Source organism: Ictalurus furcatus, chromosome 4, assembly GCF_023375685.1.
Source record: "Ictalurus furcatus strain D&B chromosome 4, Billie_1.0, whole genome shotgun sequence".
Lineage (NCBI taxonomy): Eukaryota > Metazoa > Chordata > Actinopteri > Siluriformes > Ictaluridae > Ictalurus > Ictalurus furcatus.
In genome coordinates this window covers 27,126,203-27,141,149 of record NC_071258.1, presented here as the reverse complement: position 1 = coordinate 27,141,149, position 14,947 = coordinate 27,126,203, and the positions used below count along the sequence as shown (strand labels likewise).

At 39.7% G+C, this 14,947-nt stretch overlaps 2 protein-coding genes and 1 non-coding gene across 4 annotated transcripts; 1 reads left to right on the top strand and 2 right to left on the bottom strand.

Moving 5' to 3' along the window:
* Window positions 1–1,685: 1,685 nt before the first annotated feature.
* On the bottom strand, window positions 1,686–5,445 carry LOC128606315 (uncharacterized). 2 transcript variants are annotated; one of them, XM_053622350.1, is made up of 8 exons: window positions 5,257–5,445; window positions 4,473–4,613; window positions 4,081–4,233; window positions 3,690–3,842; window positions 3,311–3,460; window positions 2,940–3,071; window positions 2,788–2,848; window positions 1,686–2,062 (listed from the first exon to the last, which is right to left on the bottom strand). In XM_053622350.1, exons 1-8 carry the CDS (start codon window positions 5,257–5,259, stop codon window positions 2,046–2,048), a joined length of 810 nt encoding a protein of 269 aa, XP_053478325.1. In that variant the 5' UTR covers window positions 5,260–5,445; the 3' UTR covers window positions 1,686–2,045. The 2 variants fall into 2 exon arrangements, with proteins under 2 accessions (XP_053478325.1, XP_053478326.1); XM_053622351.1 differs by having other exon boundaries at window positions 2,788–2,845.
* Window positions 5,446–7,806: 2,361 nt separating this feature from the next.
* Window positions 7,807–7,880, top strand: trnai-aau (transfer RNA isoleucine (anticodon AAU)). The gene has a single exon. It is a non-coding gene; the product is annotated as a tRNA-Ile (tRNA).
* A 2,438-nt stretch (window positions 7,881–10,318) lies between these two features.
* On the bottom strand, window positions 10,319–13,323 carry LOC128606919 (structural maintenance of chromosomes protein 2-like). Its single transcript, XM_053623477.1, has 3 exons — window positions 11,984–13,323; window positions 11,325–11,880; window positions 10,319–11,179 (listed from the first exon to the last, which is right to left on the bottom strand). Exons 1-2 carry the CDS (start codon window positions 12,173–12,175, stop codon window positions 11,746–11,748), a joined length of 327 nt encoding a protein of 108 aa, XP_053479452.1. The 5' UTR covers window positions 12,176–13,323; the 3' UTR covers window positions 10,319–11,179; window positions 11,325–11,745.
* Between the last annotated feature and the right edge of the window lie 1,624 nt (window positions 13,324–14,947).

Genomic DNA, 14,947 nt, shown 5'->3' with positions numbered 1-14,947 from the left:
ACGACGTTACGGTGAATGTTGCAACACGTTATGATTAAAAAAACCTTCGTAGTCGAGTTTCTCGAGTTCGTCTCTGCATTTCTGCACGGCCTCGAAGGCATACTGGTCTTTTTTGTATCTACTGTCCATGTTCTTCACCTGAGCCTGCTTACTTTTCAGCTCTTGTTGAGCATGCTTTAGCTTCATTTGAGCCTGATGGAGACATAAAAAGCATTAACGGAGTATTCAGATGTACTGCAGATCATTTCCACCTGCCATAGCGTTTTGGTTAGGTTAAGTTATGTTACCTGCTTGGTCTCAGTCTCCGCTTTACTCCCAAATGCCTCTTGTAAGTTCTTGGCCCACTGTCAGGGCCCCTACACAGTCCTCGAGAGAGTGGGCCCAGTGAACTACCGCCTGCAACAGCCCGGTTACAACCTTCTCTGTTGTCCCCTCAGAGCCCACTGAGCATACCTTGGTCCATTAAGGAGAAGCTCCAAGAGCTGACAGAGCTAGTGGACCAGTTTGCCGACATCTTCTTGTCCACCCCAGGGCTGTCCCATCTAGTCCAGCACGAGATCAAAACACCGCCAGGATGTGGTGGTCAGACAGTGGCCCTACCGTGTACTGGAGGCTCGCCTTCAAGCTATTTAGGAGAAAGTCGCTGGATGCTACTGGATAGGATCATCAAGGAGTCAATGGCAGATATTAAGTATAAATACCATTAATATGAAAAAAAGAATCTATCAGTTTTGGTGTCTAGGGATGTTATTTTCAATTCCCATGGTTCTACTCACAGGATTAATCACACACTCGATTTATTCTGAGGTTTGGCATTAATGTGAGCAAGGACGTTACAGATCCAATCACAGCTGCAGCATAGACAACCTTCCACAAGTGAATTATGCAGTGTACCGTGAGGAGACGGAGTTCAACTTGATCTAATGACTGATGGGTTAAATATAAATCTGAGCGTTACCTCGCATAATGTAGTATCTCACATGAAAAAAACAATCATTACAAAATCTATTCTATGGAACAGTGAAGAATTGGACAAATGTCTCAACAAGGTGAGTTAACAGGACCAAAAATAAGCTGCAAGTCTTCTTAAAAGCATGGACACAATCTCGAAATAATTGTCATCAGACCCTTGTTTCAGCCATTAGTTTCTTATTTAACACGATATTTAAATTAATATATGATTGGGCCATTTCCAGTGAAACCAGGACTTTGATGGTTTATCACATAAAACACAGACATTTTTATCCATACAAATGCATTTGGAAAAAAAAATCCCAAAATAATGCACATACTATTCCTACATGATACTGGGAATCTATTGCTTTTAAAATGTCTAGATTACACTATTTAGATGTAACATTCACCTAGTTCATCTAGTTCACCTTCCTTACCAAGAAAAGAAAGTACAACATTTGCGTGAACTAAAACACATTACGTTTGCCTTTCGTTAAGTCTGGCTTGACTACAAAGTCTTATTTATAAAGATCCAAATTGTTTTGCTTCAAAGATTTTTCTGATGTCCTAAAGCATCCTGGTCCATCCTGAGCGCTTCACTCATCTGATACACTGTTAATCCTGATTACTCACAATTCAGACAATGAAGAATTTTCATTCTTAACCTCTGGGATAGTGTTTCAGAAGACATAAAAAAAAAAACACATTAGAAACACCAGATGTTTTTTAATCCAGATTTTATTATTATTATTTTGTTTGTTTGTTTGTCTGTCCTTGATTTGTAGTAAATCAGTTACTTGGAGAATATACAGGGTGTCCCAAAAGTCTCCATACATAAGGGACTATGTTTGCCAGCACCACGTCGATTGTGCCTTCATCAGTGGATGTTTGTGGACGTCCACTTCTCGGTTGGTCCGCAGTCTATTTGAATTTCTTAATAAGTTTGGCAATATATATATATATAAAATATAAAGTATTGTAAGCATGAAAAATCTTGGAAGCTTTGTTTTGACAATGTAAATCCTTATTTAAAAGTCCATTATAACTCAGTAGAGACTTGGTCTATGGATCTGTGGCCCTGATGTCTTCTACTAGGTCCCCAGATATTCTGTTGTACACAAAAGAGAGTCATATTTATAGCATTAGAAACTTCACAAAAGGAACACATCTAACACAAAAGAGGATACATCTAAACTAACCAATCCTAGTTGTTGGTTATTTTTTTCTTCAAATTGATTTAAGTCCAGAGAATCTGCTTAAATTTTGTCATTTCAAATAGGACCACTTTTAAAGCCAGAAAACAATGAAGCAGCAGCAACACATGGCTGCTGTTTAATAACACATGCCCACCCCCACCCCCCGCCTTTCATTAAAATTGTATACTGACACTCCATGTACTTAGAATAAAGCTTAACAGCTCACCAGTTGATATTAATGTAATTATTTGTTGTACAGAAAAGTGCAATACTACATGCAATTATACTACATACAAATATACAATATTTTAAAGTTCCTCTAAGTATCTTCCTTCTGGCCAACCCTTTCTCCTGAGGCTGAATGTCACCCCAGTTATGGGGAGGTTGATGTGAACTGCTAAGATTTCATATAAATTTCTGAAAGAAATTATCAGGATGGTTTCTAGACCTAATCCTGGGTACAAAAAAAGTACATTAATGTCTACTATAAGTATATGTACCAAGTATTGAGAGCATGAATTAACATACTATTCAGAACGTCGACATTCGAAATTATAATATTATTATTATTATTATTATTATTATTAGGACAGGGACACTGACTGGAGTTGGATGTTGTCATTTAAATGGTCCTTACCAGGCATGGAGCTGCAATTTTGGTCCTCTGACAGTGCAGCCATCCCTGGAAGCTCTATCTGCTGAACATGAAGCAAGCAGTAATGTGATACACTGCGGTGTAGTGTAGGTCGTATATGAATCAACATCATAATACTTAAACACTTGTTATACCTGGCCCTGAGTGCTGGGAGTGAATATCTGCTCCTGGTGGTACACGTGGGAGGATGGGATAGGGTGTGGCAGGTCACCAGCTTCAACCCACGGCCCAGAGCAGGAAATAGTGTCCCAGCTGGGGTAATACAACTGTGGCAGGAGGAGAAGTAACAAAAAGGGTCTGGGTTATGCTTAAGAGACCTAACTAGGATAATCAGTTAACTTCCTCTGTAGAACGCTTTAATGTAGGGATGTAATACTGTATAGTAATACAGCATGAGAGAAAAGACATAAATAATTCTGTTATTAAATGCAAATTCAAGATTCATATTAAAACATAATTTCTGAACTTAAACCGTCCTACAATTAGAATAAAAACGGTCTTATACCTGGGCAGGCAGGCTGTAATATGCCGGGCCCTGAGTGCTGGGGGAGAAGTCCTGTTCCTGGTGGTACACGTGGGGCGCAGAGACGTGTTGGACATCACCAGCCTCAACCCACGGTCCAGAGTTGGATGAATCCCAACTTGCGTAATACGGCTGTGGCAGGAGGAGAAGAAACAACAGGGTTTGGGTTAGGCTTTAGAGACCTAAGTAGAACAATCAATTATATCAGTCTGTAGAACTCTTTAATGTAGGGATGTAATACAGGGTGATAGAAAATACATAAATAATTCTGTTATTAAATGCAAATTCAAGATTGGCATAAAACATAATTTCTGAATTAAACAGTCCTACAATTAGAATAAAAACAGTCTTATACATGTACCTGGACAGGCAAGAGGTAATACACCTGGCCCTGAGTGCTGGGGGTGAATTGCTGTTCCTGGTGGTACACATGGGGGGCAGGGACAACGTGCTGGACATCACCATCTTCAACCCACGGTTCAGAGCTCGACGAATCCCAACTTGCGTAATACGGCTGTGGCAGGAGGAGAACAAAAAGCAGCGTTTGGGTTAGGCTTTAGAGACCTGAACACGACATTCAATTAACTACCTCTGTAGAACTCTTTATTGTAGAGATGTAATACTGTATAGTAATACAGCATGAGAGAAAATACACAAATTATTCTGTTATTAAATGCAAATTCAAGATTGGTATAAAAATATAATTTCTGAACATAAACAGTCCTACAATTTGAATAAAAACGATCTCATACCTGAGCAGGCAGGCTGTAATACGCTTGGCCCTGAGTGATGGGAGTGAAGTCCTGTTCCTGATTGTACACATTGGGGGCAGGGACAAGGTGCTGGCCATCACCATCCTCAACCCACGGTTCAGAACTCGACGAATCCCAACTTGCGTAATATGGCTGTGGCAGGAGGAGAAGAAACAAGCAGCGTTTGGGTTAGGCTTTAGAGACCTGAACACGACATTCAATTAACTACCTCTGTAGAACTCTTTATTGCAGAGATGTAATACTGTATAGTAATACAGCATGAGAGAAAAGACATAAATAATTCTGTTATTAAATGCAAATTCAAGATTCATATAAAAACATAATTTCTGAACTTAAACAGTCCTACAATTAGAATAAACACAGTCTTATACCTGGGCAGGCAGGCTGTAATACGCCTGGCCCTGACTGAAGGGGGTGAAGTCCTGTTTCTGGGGGTCAGGGACAAAGTGCTGGGAGTCACCAGCCTCAACCCAGGGTCCAGAGTTGGACGAATCCCCACTTGTGTAATACGGCTGTGGCGGGAGGGGAAGAAATAAATTGGGGTAAGTTAGGCTTAAGAGACATAAATAGGAGTATCAATTCCCTTTGCTGAACTCATGAATGAAGACATGTAGTATTGTAATAAAGCATGAGAGAAAAGTCCATAAATATATTTGTGTGTGTGGGGGAGGGGGGGGGGGGGGTTGTATGTCTGATTACAAAATCAGGCTGTTTATCCCAGTCATCTTAGGCCTCATATTTATGAGAAAAGATAACGATATGATATTAGAGTGATTCAGTAATTTAAAAAGCTGGGATGCTGAGGGGAAAATTCTTATCTCCTTTACTCAGTTGCTCTATATGTTCAGAAAGCCTTTTCACATGGTACACAGTCACCACCGAAATGATTCACTCTACACAGGTCTAGATATTTTACTTCGTGTACTAAAGGATGTATCGTTTATGTTCAGTCTTCGTGATTCGTGATAAAGGCTTGGGCGCCCCCTCTTGGAGAGAACGGACATTTTCACAGAGATAGTGGATATTTCAACAACACCCGTCCTTCCTAACAGTAAAACTACATTTGAACAGTTACCGTTAAGTTTTACAAAACGACGTTTCAAAAACCGCTTAACGACCTGATTCATAACACTACTATGTCTGCTCAAAGCTTACCATTTTTTCAGAAGATGATATTCGTGCAGGAAAATGCTCAGATTAGTGGCAAAGATGTTAAAAAGGTGAATAGAGATGTTCAGAAATGTAAAAAGTTGCTTAAGAGATGTGAGGTTTGCTGAAAGTATCCGATCGCAGGCGAGTTATGAGTCGGAATACGTCAGAAATTTTAAAAAGCGCCACTGTGGGAGCATAATATTCTATTCTGACTGATATTCAAAAAACAACACCTAGCAACACCCCCCCCCCCCCCCCCCCCCGCGCGCCAATACTTCACTATCAATTCGTGTAAACTCAAGGCATTTAAGTCATTATCATGTGAGAAATATAATTTTTTCTGCAGTTTTCTGCACAACATAAAGACATAATCACAATGCACAACACGGTCACATTCATAAGGAAGTCATGATTGTTTAGATGCACATTCATAAAGTTTTCACTGGTGCTCCTACACAAATGTGCTTAAAAATGCATCATTTTGAAAACATATTCACATTTCATATAGGTGTGTTCACACACGAACAAAAAAGAAAGAAATGTTTATTTAATGAAGATAGTGATTTTGTGGAGGTTACTCAGTAGTGTGTTATTTTCTAGATAATTAAACCTAAACTGCTTAGCAAAACAGCAATTAAAACGTGCATTGATTTTGGCCTATGACATTTGTTCAAAGCAGTTAGAATGAGTCTTCTGTAATGGCATTTAACAGTGTAGATTATATTTATATCATATTTACTGTATTACATTCATGTGAAACATATGGTATCACATATAGTATACAGATTAGGGAAGTGTAAAAGCAGTAATTTTTGAATATACAGGGTGTCCCAAAAGTCTCCATACATAGGGGACTATGTACGCCTGCACCAGGTGTTCGTGGATGTCCACTTTTCTGTTGGTCTGAAACTCTTCCAGTCTTTTTGAATGTATTAATAAGTTTGACAACATTGTCGTGTGTGATGTTGTGCTTGCCATGTTATACTTGGCTTCTTGTCATGTTAGAATTACAGCTAGAAAACATCTTTAGTTTTACTGTTAGAAGATGGTGTACAAATTTCTGATGCCCCATAAACAAAACGATAAGAATTGAGAATAAAACTAGCGCTTCAAATCTGTCCGAATGTGTTTAATAGCAATTTATCAAATAACTGTTGAACAAGCAGAACATAGACTTAAATACGTCATGTTTGACTTCCGGCGGTCAACTCCCCTCAAATCCACATGCGTGACATCTGCATCCGTGCAGTTCTTCGTCATAAATGCATCTGATTTAACTGTGAAAAAGGGGATAAAAAGAGTGACAAAGTGGTTGATTAATTTATTTTCTCTTTTTAAAGGGGACAGAGGAGTGAGGACCTGCATTTTTTTCTTAGTTTATTTTGTTTTGTATTTGTTTAGTTGTATTGATGTAATTGGTGCTATTGGTGCTAATAACGCCAAGGTCATGGGTTCAATCCCCATACTGGCCAACTAAAGTTATCCACCATGATGTGCTGTCTGTCTGTAACTCATTTCCCACAACAAGCCAGAGAAAATGACTGGCTGTTGTACAGGATATTAAGAAGATTTCCTTGACTGAAAAGCACTGCAGCCCTTTACATTTGCAAGCTGCAATTGAACTTGATGTAACTAACTGAAGCTCCATTTTCAAATTGTGCCATAGATTCTCAATTGGTTTGAGGTCTGAGCATTTATGTTCTATTTTTATGTTTATTTATGTTTTATTCTAAAACATTCAAACTGGCTTTGCCAGTATGCTGCTTCATCATTTTCCCCTAAACTCTGACCAGTTTCCCAGTCTCTGCTGATGAAAAGCATCCTCACAACATGATTCCACAACCACCATGCTTCACAGTGTGAATGGTGTTCTCAGGATGAGTATCAGTGATGGTTTCCACTAAACGTAGTGCTTTGTACTAAGGGTCTTTGGTTTCATTCAACCCGAGAACCTTGTTCCACGTTTGCTGAGTTTCCAGCATCCCTTTTTCCAGACTCTAAGTGGGATTTCATATGGCTCACTAATCTCTCATAAAGCCCAGCTATGTGGCGTGTCCAGGCTATGGTTGTCTATCGTCTCTAATCTGAGTTGTGGACCTCTCAAGCTGCTTGAGAATTACACTTTAATGCTTGTTTGCTTCCCTGACTAATGTCCTCCTTACCTGATTTGCCTCACCCTGAATTTGGTGAATGGTCTCATCTAGGCAAAGTTAAAGGCACACAAGTAAAGTGTCACACACGTCCATCACAAGAAAAACTGCAAAATCCTGTTTGGACTGACTACTTATATGAATTCTGATGTCAACTTGTTGCACCATAACTAACTTTCCCATATGTACTCATTTTTGCTGATTGCATTACATACGCATGTTGTTTAAGGTTATTCTGAGGTCACGTTCATGGGATTTTGACGAATTAGAGTGTTTCTGCAATGCTCTGTTCCTGTATAGAGATCTAAAAGGTGTTTTTTTTTTTTTAATCTTATCTGTAAAAATCAAGTCTAATTGTACTTGTCATGGTTCCGGCCAGGGACATTTTCCATGTGTGTATCTAGGCCAGTTAGCTCAGTTGGTTAGAGTGTGGTGCTAATAATGCCAAGGTCATGGGTTCAATTCCCATACCGACCACCTAAAGTTATCTACCATGACGTGCTGTCTGTCTGTAACTGATTTCCTACAACAAGCCAGAGAAAATGACTGGCTGTTGAGAACCTTTTTCCACATTTGGTGAGTTTCCAGCATCCCTTTTTCAAACTCCAAATAGGATTTCATATGGCTCAAAATTGTCTCTTAAAGCCATGGACATTTTCAACATAGCCTCATTGGCCAGTTAGCTCAGCACAACATCTTAATGAGAATTGCTTCATGGGTCAGACCATTCAGTTTTGAATGCACAACTGTATATAATCAGATTAACTGGAACCATGGACTTCTGTAAAGAAAGCTCATTTGCAACTCACCCAGATGTTTTTGGTAGCTCTTTGGTCTCCATGATGCTGTAGGAACAGGTGTATTTATACTGAGTTCATGTGACACTTGCACACAGATGAACTAATTACATGAATTCTGAATACAAAACTAACTAGCCTGTACTGTGTGTACAAATTTTTGCTGAATGCCGTACATACACACGTTGTTTAGGGTTATTCAAAAGTTACTTTCATGGGACTCTTTTCCTGTATGGAGATCTAAAAGATTTTAAAATCTAAAATTTAAAATCTTAAAATCTAGAATTTAAAATCTTATCAGTAAGAAGCAAGTTGCTTCATGGGTCAGAATTTCAAACCCTGAGAAGAGACACATTCATTCATTGTTACTCATGAGTGAAGAGTAGATTAAGCTAGTGGCAGTAGAGCTTTGGGAGCTTTGGGCCTAGATTTAGTGTATTTATAGCTGAATGTGTCCTGAAGCTGTGTGCCAAATTTCACATCTTTTTACCACATGGTTCTATGGGCTGCCCTAGACACCCCAGCCAAAAGAATACAACCCCAATTCCGAAAAAGTTGGGACAGCATGGAAAATGCTAATAAAAAGAAAGAGGAGTGATTTGTAAATGTACTTTGACTTGAATTTAAACAAAAAAACAAAAACAAATCAATATCCTCTAATAATACTGTATGTACAGAAATGTAAATCTCAATAGAATTTAACTCTCTGTTTCACTCCCTTCCGCTCACCTCATGTGCGTTTTCCCTCCAGACAGGTGTGTGATGTGAATAGACCTTTACAGGGATTCGGTGCTCCTTACGTTGTGCTGTGCAGAAATCACATCCATTATTCAAAACGTGTTTAGTTCAAATGAATTCAGTAAATATGCGTATGGTCATAAATAATGAAATGAGTAAATGCAGCTAAAAATATATCCATCCATCTTCCATCCATCCATCTTCTACCATTTACTCCTTCTTCAGGGTCGCGAACCTGGAACCAATCCCAGGGAGCATGGGGCACAAGGCGGGGTACACCCTGGACAGGGTGCCAGTCCATCGCAGGGCACAATCACATACACACTCACACACCCATTCATACACTACGGACACTTTAGACACACCAATCAGCCTACCATGCATGTCTTTGGACTGGGGGAGGAAACTGGAGTCCATCCATCTTCTATACCACTTAATCCTTTTCAGGGTTACGGGGAAACCTGGAGCCTATCCCAAGGAGTATCGGGCACAAGGCGGGGTACACCCTGGACAGGGTGCCAATCCATCGCAGGGCACACAATCACACACACACTCTGGACACTTTAGACATGCCAATCAACCTACCATGCATGTCTTTGGACTGGGGGAGGAAACCGGAGCACCTGGAGGAAACCCCCGCAGCACGGAGAGAACATGCAAACTCCGCACACATAGAGCCGCGGGAATCGAACCCCCGACCCTGGCGGTGTGAGGCAAACGTGCTAACCTCTAAGCCACCATGTGCCTAAAAATATATGTACAAGCAAAAAATGTTCAATAATTGAATTAATAAATAACACAGGATTTATTATAATAAAATATCATATTCTAAAATATATTTTTATTTCATAATGCCCTTTTTTGTGTAATTTTTTTTCAATTATTCATTAAACAGACCTTGATCATGTGGAATGTCATGACGAACATACTTTTAAAAGAATTGAAATAACAGCAGCTACAAAAAAAAAAAAAAAATTAATATCTACATTTGGGATTTACTTCCATAACAATTTTATCCATGAAAATAGTAAATTAAAGCTAAAATGGCAGATCAGCGGTCCTTAGAGTACTTTAAATTATTTTAAAGCGTTACCATATTCCCGTTTCCAGGTTAAATATACTAAAGCTACCCTTATGTGGTTCCACACAAACAACAAGGAAAATTACAGTTTGGTGACTTTTAAGAGGTTAAACCGAGTATTGTCTCATTTAGATAATTACCTGATTAATGTCTCTAACCGACATACAGAAGATTTTATACTGAGCTGCTGCATGCACACAGCTGATCTCACCAGTCTACAAGTCACTGACGAAATGATAAACTCCATCCCTCTCTGAAAACGGACAAATGAAGTTGAAGTTTTCACTGGACATTGCACTGTAACCGATTGTTTATTATTATTTTTTGCTCTTTTTTTATTTTATTTTTTGATTAAAAGACAAAAATTTTTTTTTTTTTTTTTTTTACAGATATTTGAAAATACAAGAAAAGACATCATAGATGTAACAAACAATTTCACACTAGAGGGGGCTTAATGTAGATCTATATAAAGATATTGAAAAGTTGACAGATTTTCAAAGTTTGAACTGCTTTTTGCTTCATAGAGAATCGTATTGAGTTAAAATAATGTTCCGTTTCTTTCTTGAAAGATATAACACACGGTTGTTGTTCTTTTTTTACAGGAAAACTTATATTTGTGAATATGGAATTTTGCCAATAAAAGTATAAAATGGAAGCTATTATATAAACCTGTCTGCACTTGTCTCTACAGTTCTGCAAAAGACCAAATCATAAATGTTTCCATAACAACATAAATTGGCTGACAATATTCTTTGTAATAAAATCACAAATATTTGGACAAAATGGTCTTACAAATCAGCAGTGCCAAAATAAATGCACCACAGTTTCAGGACAACTGTCACAAAAAGTGCAATTCAAATCAAGACCACCTTAAAATTTTACAAAGTAATGTAAAAAAAAAAAAAAACACACAAGAATACATGTGCGTTTAGAATAAAGAAGCGAAATTGATCAAGATGATCTACACGCGTTTAGCTGGCGAGGATCTCGTGCTGACCTTTATCCTCAGTGTTGGCTTCGTCATGTGCGCGCAGGCCTAGAACTTTCCCCTGGTGTGTCTGAGCTGTGCGCGTCACTCTAGAGATCCCGTCCACAAACTTGGTCTTAAACAGAACGTTGGCGTTGGTGAACATGCCGTCTTTCAGTGACACAACCACAAACTACAAAAGGGAAGCAACAAACAAACAAACAAAAAAATTTCAGACAACTTGTATTAATTCGAATCAGTTTGTTTGTTGAGAGCAATACAAATTATCTGTATTATAAATGCAATTTTTTTGGTACAAGTTATTTCGATGTATAAACCTGGGAGTGCGTGAAGTGTGTGCGCAGCATCTGCCCGATGTTGTGTGTGCGAGAGGTCGAGAGCAGCGTCCACTTCGTCCAGGATGTAGATCGGAGCAGGTTTAAACAGCAGCATGACAAGAATCAAAGAAAGGGCCACCAGTGACCTGAAACACGCGTATGAAAAAAACAGAATTAAACCCACTGGTTCTGAATGCAGCATTTGGATCGCCTGACCTTTGGCCTCCACTCAGTTCTGTCAAGTTATCCTTCTACGTGTTTCCAAGAGCGACCTTAAACTCGAGGCCATCGAGGACACCGCAGCCCTCAGACGGAGCCAGACAAGCGTCTGCGCCAGGCAACAGCGTGGAGAATATGGATCCGAAATGCGCACATTTGGTCATTTACAGGTTCGTGTTCGCGGCGAAATAAATATTCGAGTCTAATATTCAATGCAGACCTTTTGCCATGCCACATTGAGCGCCTCGTTCTTTTTCTGGTCCAACTCTTTGATCGTCTCCAGGATCTTTGCTTTATCGTTCTCGACAATCCTCTTCTTCTTTTTCAGGTCATTATACTAATCAGACAGACAGGACATTTCGACATCAGCAACCGTGAAATATTGTTTTGGTTTTTTTGGATGCGAATATTAATTACACGTGAGAGGCGAAGGTTCATACCCGTTCCTCAGCCTCGCTGAGCGTGTTAATGGCTCTGCGGTTGATGTTTCTCTCCAGCTTGTCTTTAGTCTCCTCGAGTCTCTTTAGTCTCTGGCCAGCTTCTTTAGGGCTGTTCTCTTTGAAGTCGTACACAGAGTTGGGCTGACTGAAGAGGTGTCGCTCGGACGAGATCCAGTCGTTCTTAGCCAGCATGCGGGTCACCTGCGTAATGCCAGATATAGTGACCACCCATTTAAAAAAAATTTAAAAATGTATACGTACACAGGAGTGCGGTGGCTTAGTGGTTAGCACGTTTGCCTCACACGTCCAGGGTCCGGGGTTCGAGTCCCGTTGGGGCCATGTGTGTGCGGAGTTTGCATGTTCTCCCCGTGCTGGGGGGGTTTCCTCCGGGTACTCCGGTTTCTTCCACAGTCCAAAGATATGCATGGTAGGCTGATTGGCGTGTCTAACGTGTCCATAGAGTATGAATGTGAGTGTGTATGTGATTATGCCCTGCGATGGACTGGCACCCTGTCCAGGGTGTATCCCGCCTTGTGCCCGATGCTCCCTGGGATAGGCTCCAGGTTCCCCGTGACCCTGAAAAGGATAAAGCGGTAGAAGATGGATGGATTATACGTACACAACCAGTCAAAAGTTTGTGGACACTCGACTGAAATGTTTCTCGTGACTTTAAAAGCCTTTTGATCTGAAGGTGTGTGATTACATGTGTGAAATCGGTGTTGTAGACAAAAATATAATCGTGCCAACGTATTCATTTCTTTCATTAGAAAACTAAAAAATTTTTTACAAATTTTTTTATTATTTTAAACGGACAACTCTGAGAGAAATATTCCGAAAAGCAGCCGAGAGGACCGAGAGGAAAATGTTTTAGAGACACTGTTAGTTACTGTACGAGTTTTATTACTAGAAATTGGCAGTTGTAAATTAGCAGACAGATTGCAGTGTTACCGGTCAGCTCGTGTAAATTACCAGCACCAGGACAGCTCCTAATATTAGCGCGCTCTTATCTACGCGCAAAATAGCTGCTGATTATTCTCCATCGCTCGCCGTTATTGAGTGGATAACATGTCCTGCTGCATCACTTGGAATAATCTCTGCTTTAATGTAGTAAATGTAGTTATATGTCCTCACATTCCATAGTCTAGGTCATGTATTTCACGTATGTGTATAACTTATAAGTCTTGCTGATCTGATATAACGCTGCAGTGAAAAAGCAGGAGGGGAGGCAGCCAGTACCTCTGCCTCACTGAAGGCGGCGTGTGTGAGCGTACGAGCTTGTTCTGCTATCATTCTTCTTCACGTACTAGAGACAAATGGCATTGTGGGTAATATGCTAGCTAAAAAAGTCAAGTAGAGTAAGTTAAGTGCACCGCATCAGTCCGTTTATTTTTATTTTTTGCCCTGACTGTAAAAATGGAAGATTATATATATAATCTAAAACATTTCTCAAAATTCTCAAAAGACCGATGCCGGAGCTAAAAGATTTGCTTCAAACGACGGGACAGAAGATAACACGCTCTTTTCAAACGGAATGGTACAACCGAAAAGACTGGCTGTGTGGTTGTGCTACGAGAAACCACCTTCTCTGCTTTCCCTGCCTTTTGTTGTCAACAAGTGACAATGTCTGGACTACAACGGGATTTTGTGACTTGAAAAATATACCAAGAAGCCAGCAGACATGAAAGTTCAACTACTCACCTTCAAAGCCAAATTGATTTAAAAACTTTTGGAAGTGCAAGGATAGATTTGGCTTTGAACGAACAGCGGAGACTAAATATTAGCGTCCACAATGCTAGGGTAAAGGAAAACCGAGAGATTTCAAAAGACCTCATTAATGCAACTTGCTTCCTAATCAAACAGCAATTAGCATTTCGTGCTAACGATGAGAGTACGACCTCTTCTAACCGCGGCAGCTCTGTAGAACTATTACAGGCTTTTTCTGAGAAAGATGATAGGTTAGCTAGACATTTGGAGACATCCCCTGTGTTTTCTGGCTTATCAAACAGAATTCAGAACGATTTAATTGAAGCAATAAGTGATGTGATTAGAAATTATATAAAAAAGGAGATTAATGCAGCCCTATTTGTTGCTGTAGAAGAAGACGAGACAACGGATGTCACAAACAAAGCCCAGATCTCTGTCATTGTGTGTTCTGTGGCTAAAAGTGAGGTGTCCTGCGAAGTGAGGGAGGCGTTTTTGGGATTTGATGATGTGAGTAATGACAGACGAGTAAAGCTAAGACCATGCATACACTGCTATCTATACAGTCCACGACAAAAATAAAAGACCAGCCCTTTTTTAATAATACATAAAAAAATTATATAAAATAAGATAAGAAAAAAATAAGTTATTTTAAAGTATAAAACTACATTTGTCTTTTTGTTGTGGACTGTATATACTTTCATTTGTATTGAATGAGTATGAATTGTGGAATTGTGATGGCAAATTAAGAACACACGGAGGGCGCAGAGCAAATGCGCTCTCTCTGAGCCGCTATAAATTTAACCTTCTTCTTTGGCCAAATATGTACCTTACCTGTGTGTGTGTGTAAAGAACGCTGATATGGGATATGAAATATAACCAGTAGTCAATGTGCAAGCAGCCAGTTGAATGGTGAATTTATGCTACTCTGTTGAATTCATATATTTGTAAATCTGACTTTGAAAGAGTCAGTGCCTCCCCAGCCATGAACCTCACCACACCACAGCTTGAACGCTGCAACTTTAAACTCCACACCTTTGATCTAATAAGCAATCTGCTGCGTTATGTAATGGAGAGTTGGCTCCTACAGAGCCCGTTTAGGCTGATTCTGTACTTTCCTGCCACGTTCAACCCCTTGTAAATCCTTTCCTCAGAACTCAACGGTTAGGAAGCTGCTTAGCAGTGGGAGGGTGCTGATAATCAGATTAATTAAACAAAAATAAAATAAAATGTCTTTTTACTGAAAAAGGGGGCGAGAGCTCA

Bases quoted from the DNA above. Each gene is read 5' to 3' on its own strand.
- LOC128606315 (XM_053622350.1), bottom strand. The intron at 3,461-3,689 runs GTACATGTATAA...CTCCTGCCACAG, and splicing joins ATTACCTCTTGCCTGTCCAG to CCGTATTACGCAAGTTGGGA. The intron at 3,072-3,310 runs GTATAAGACCGT...CTCCTGCCACAG, and splicing joins ATTACAGCCTGCCTGCCCAG to TTGTATTACCCCAGCTGGGA.
- LOC128606919 (XM_053623477.1), bottom strand. From the start codon at position 12,175: ATGCTGGCTAAGAACGACTGGATCTCGTCCGAGCGACACCTCTTCAGT. The intron at 11,881-11,983 runs GTATGAACCTTC...CTGTCTGATTAG, and splicing joins TCAGCGAGGCTGAGGAACGG to TATAATGACCTGAAAAAGAA.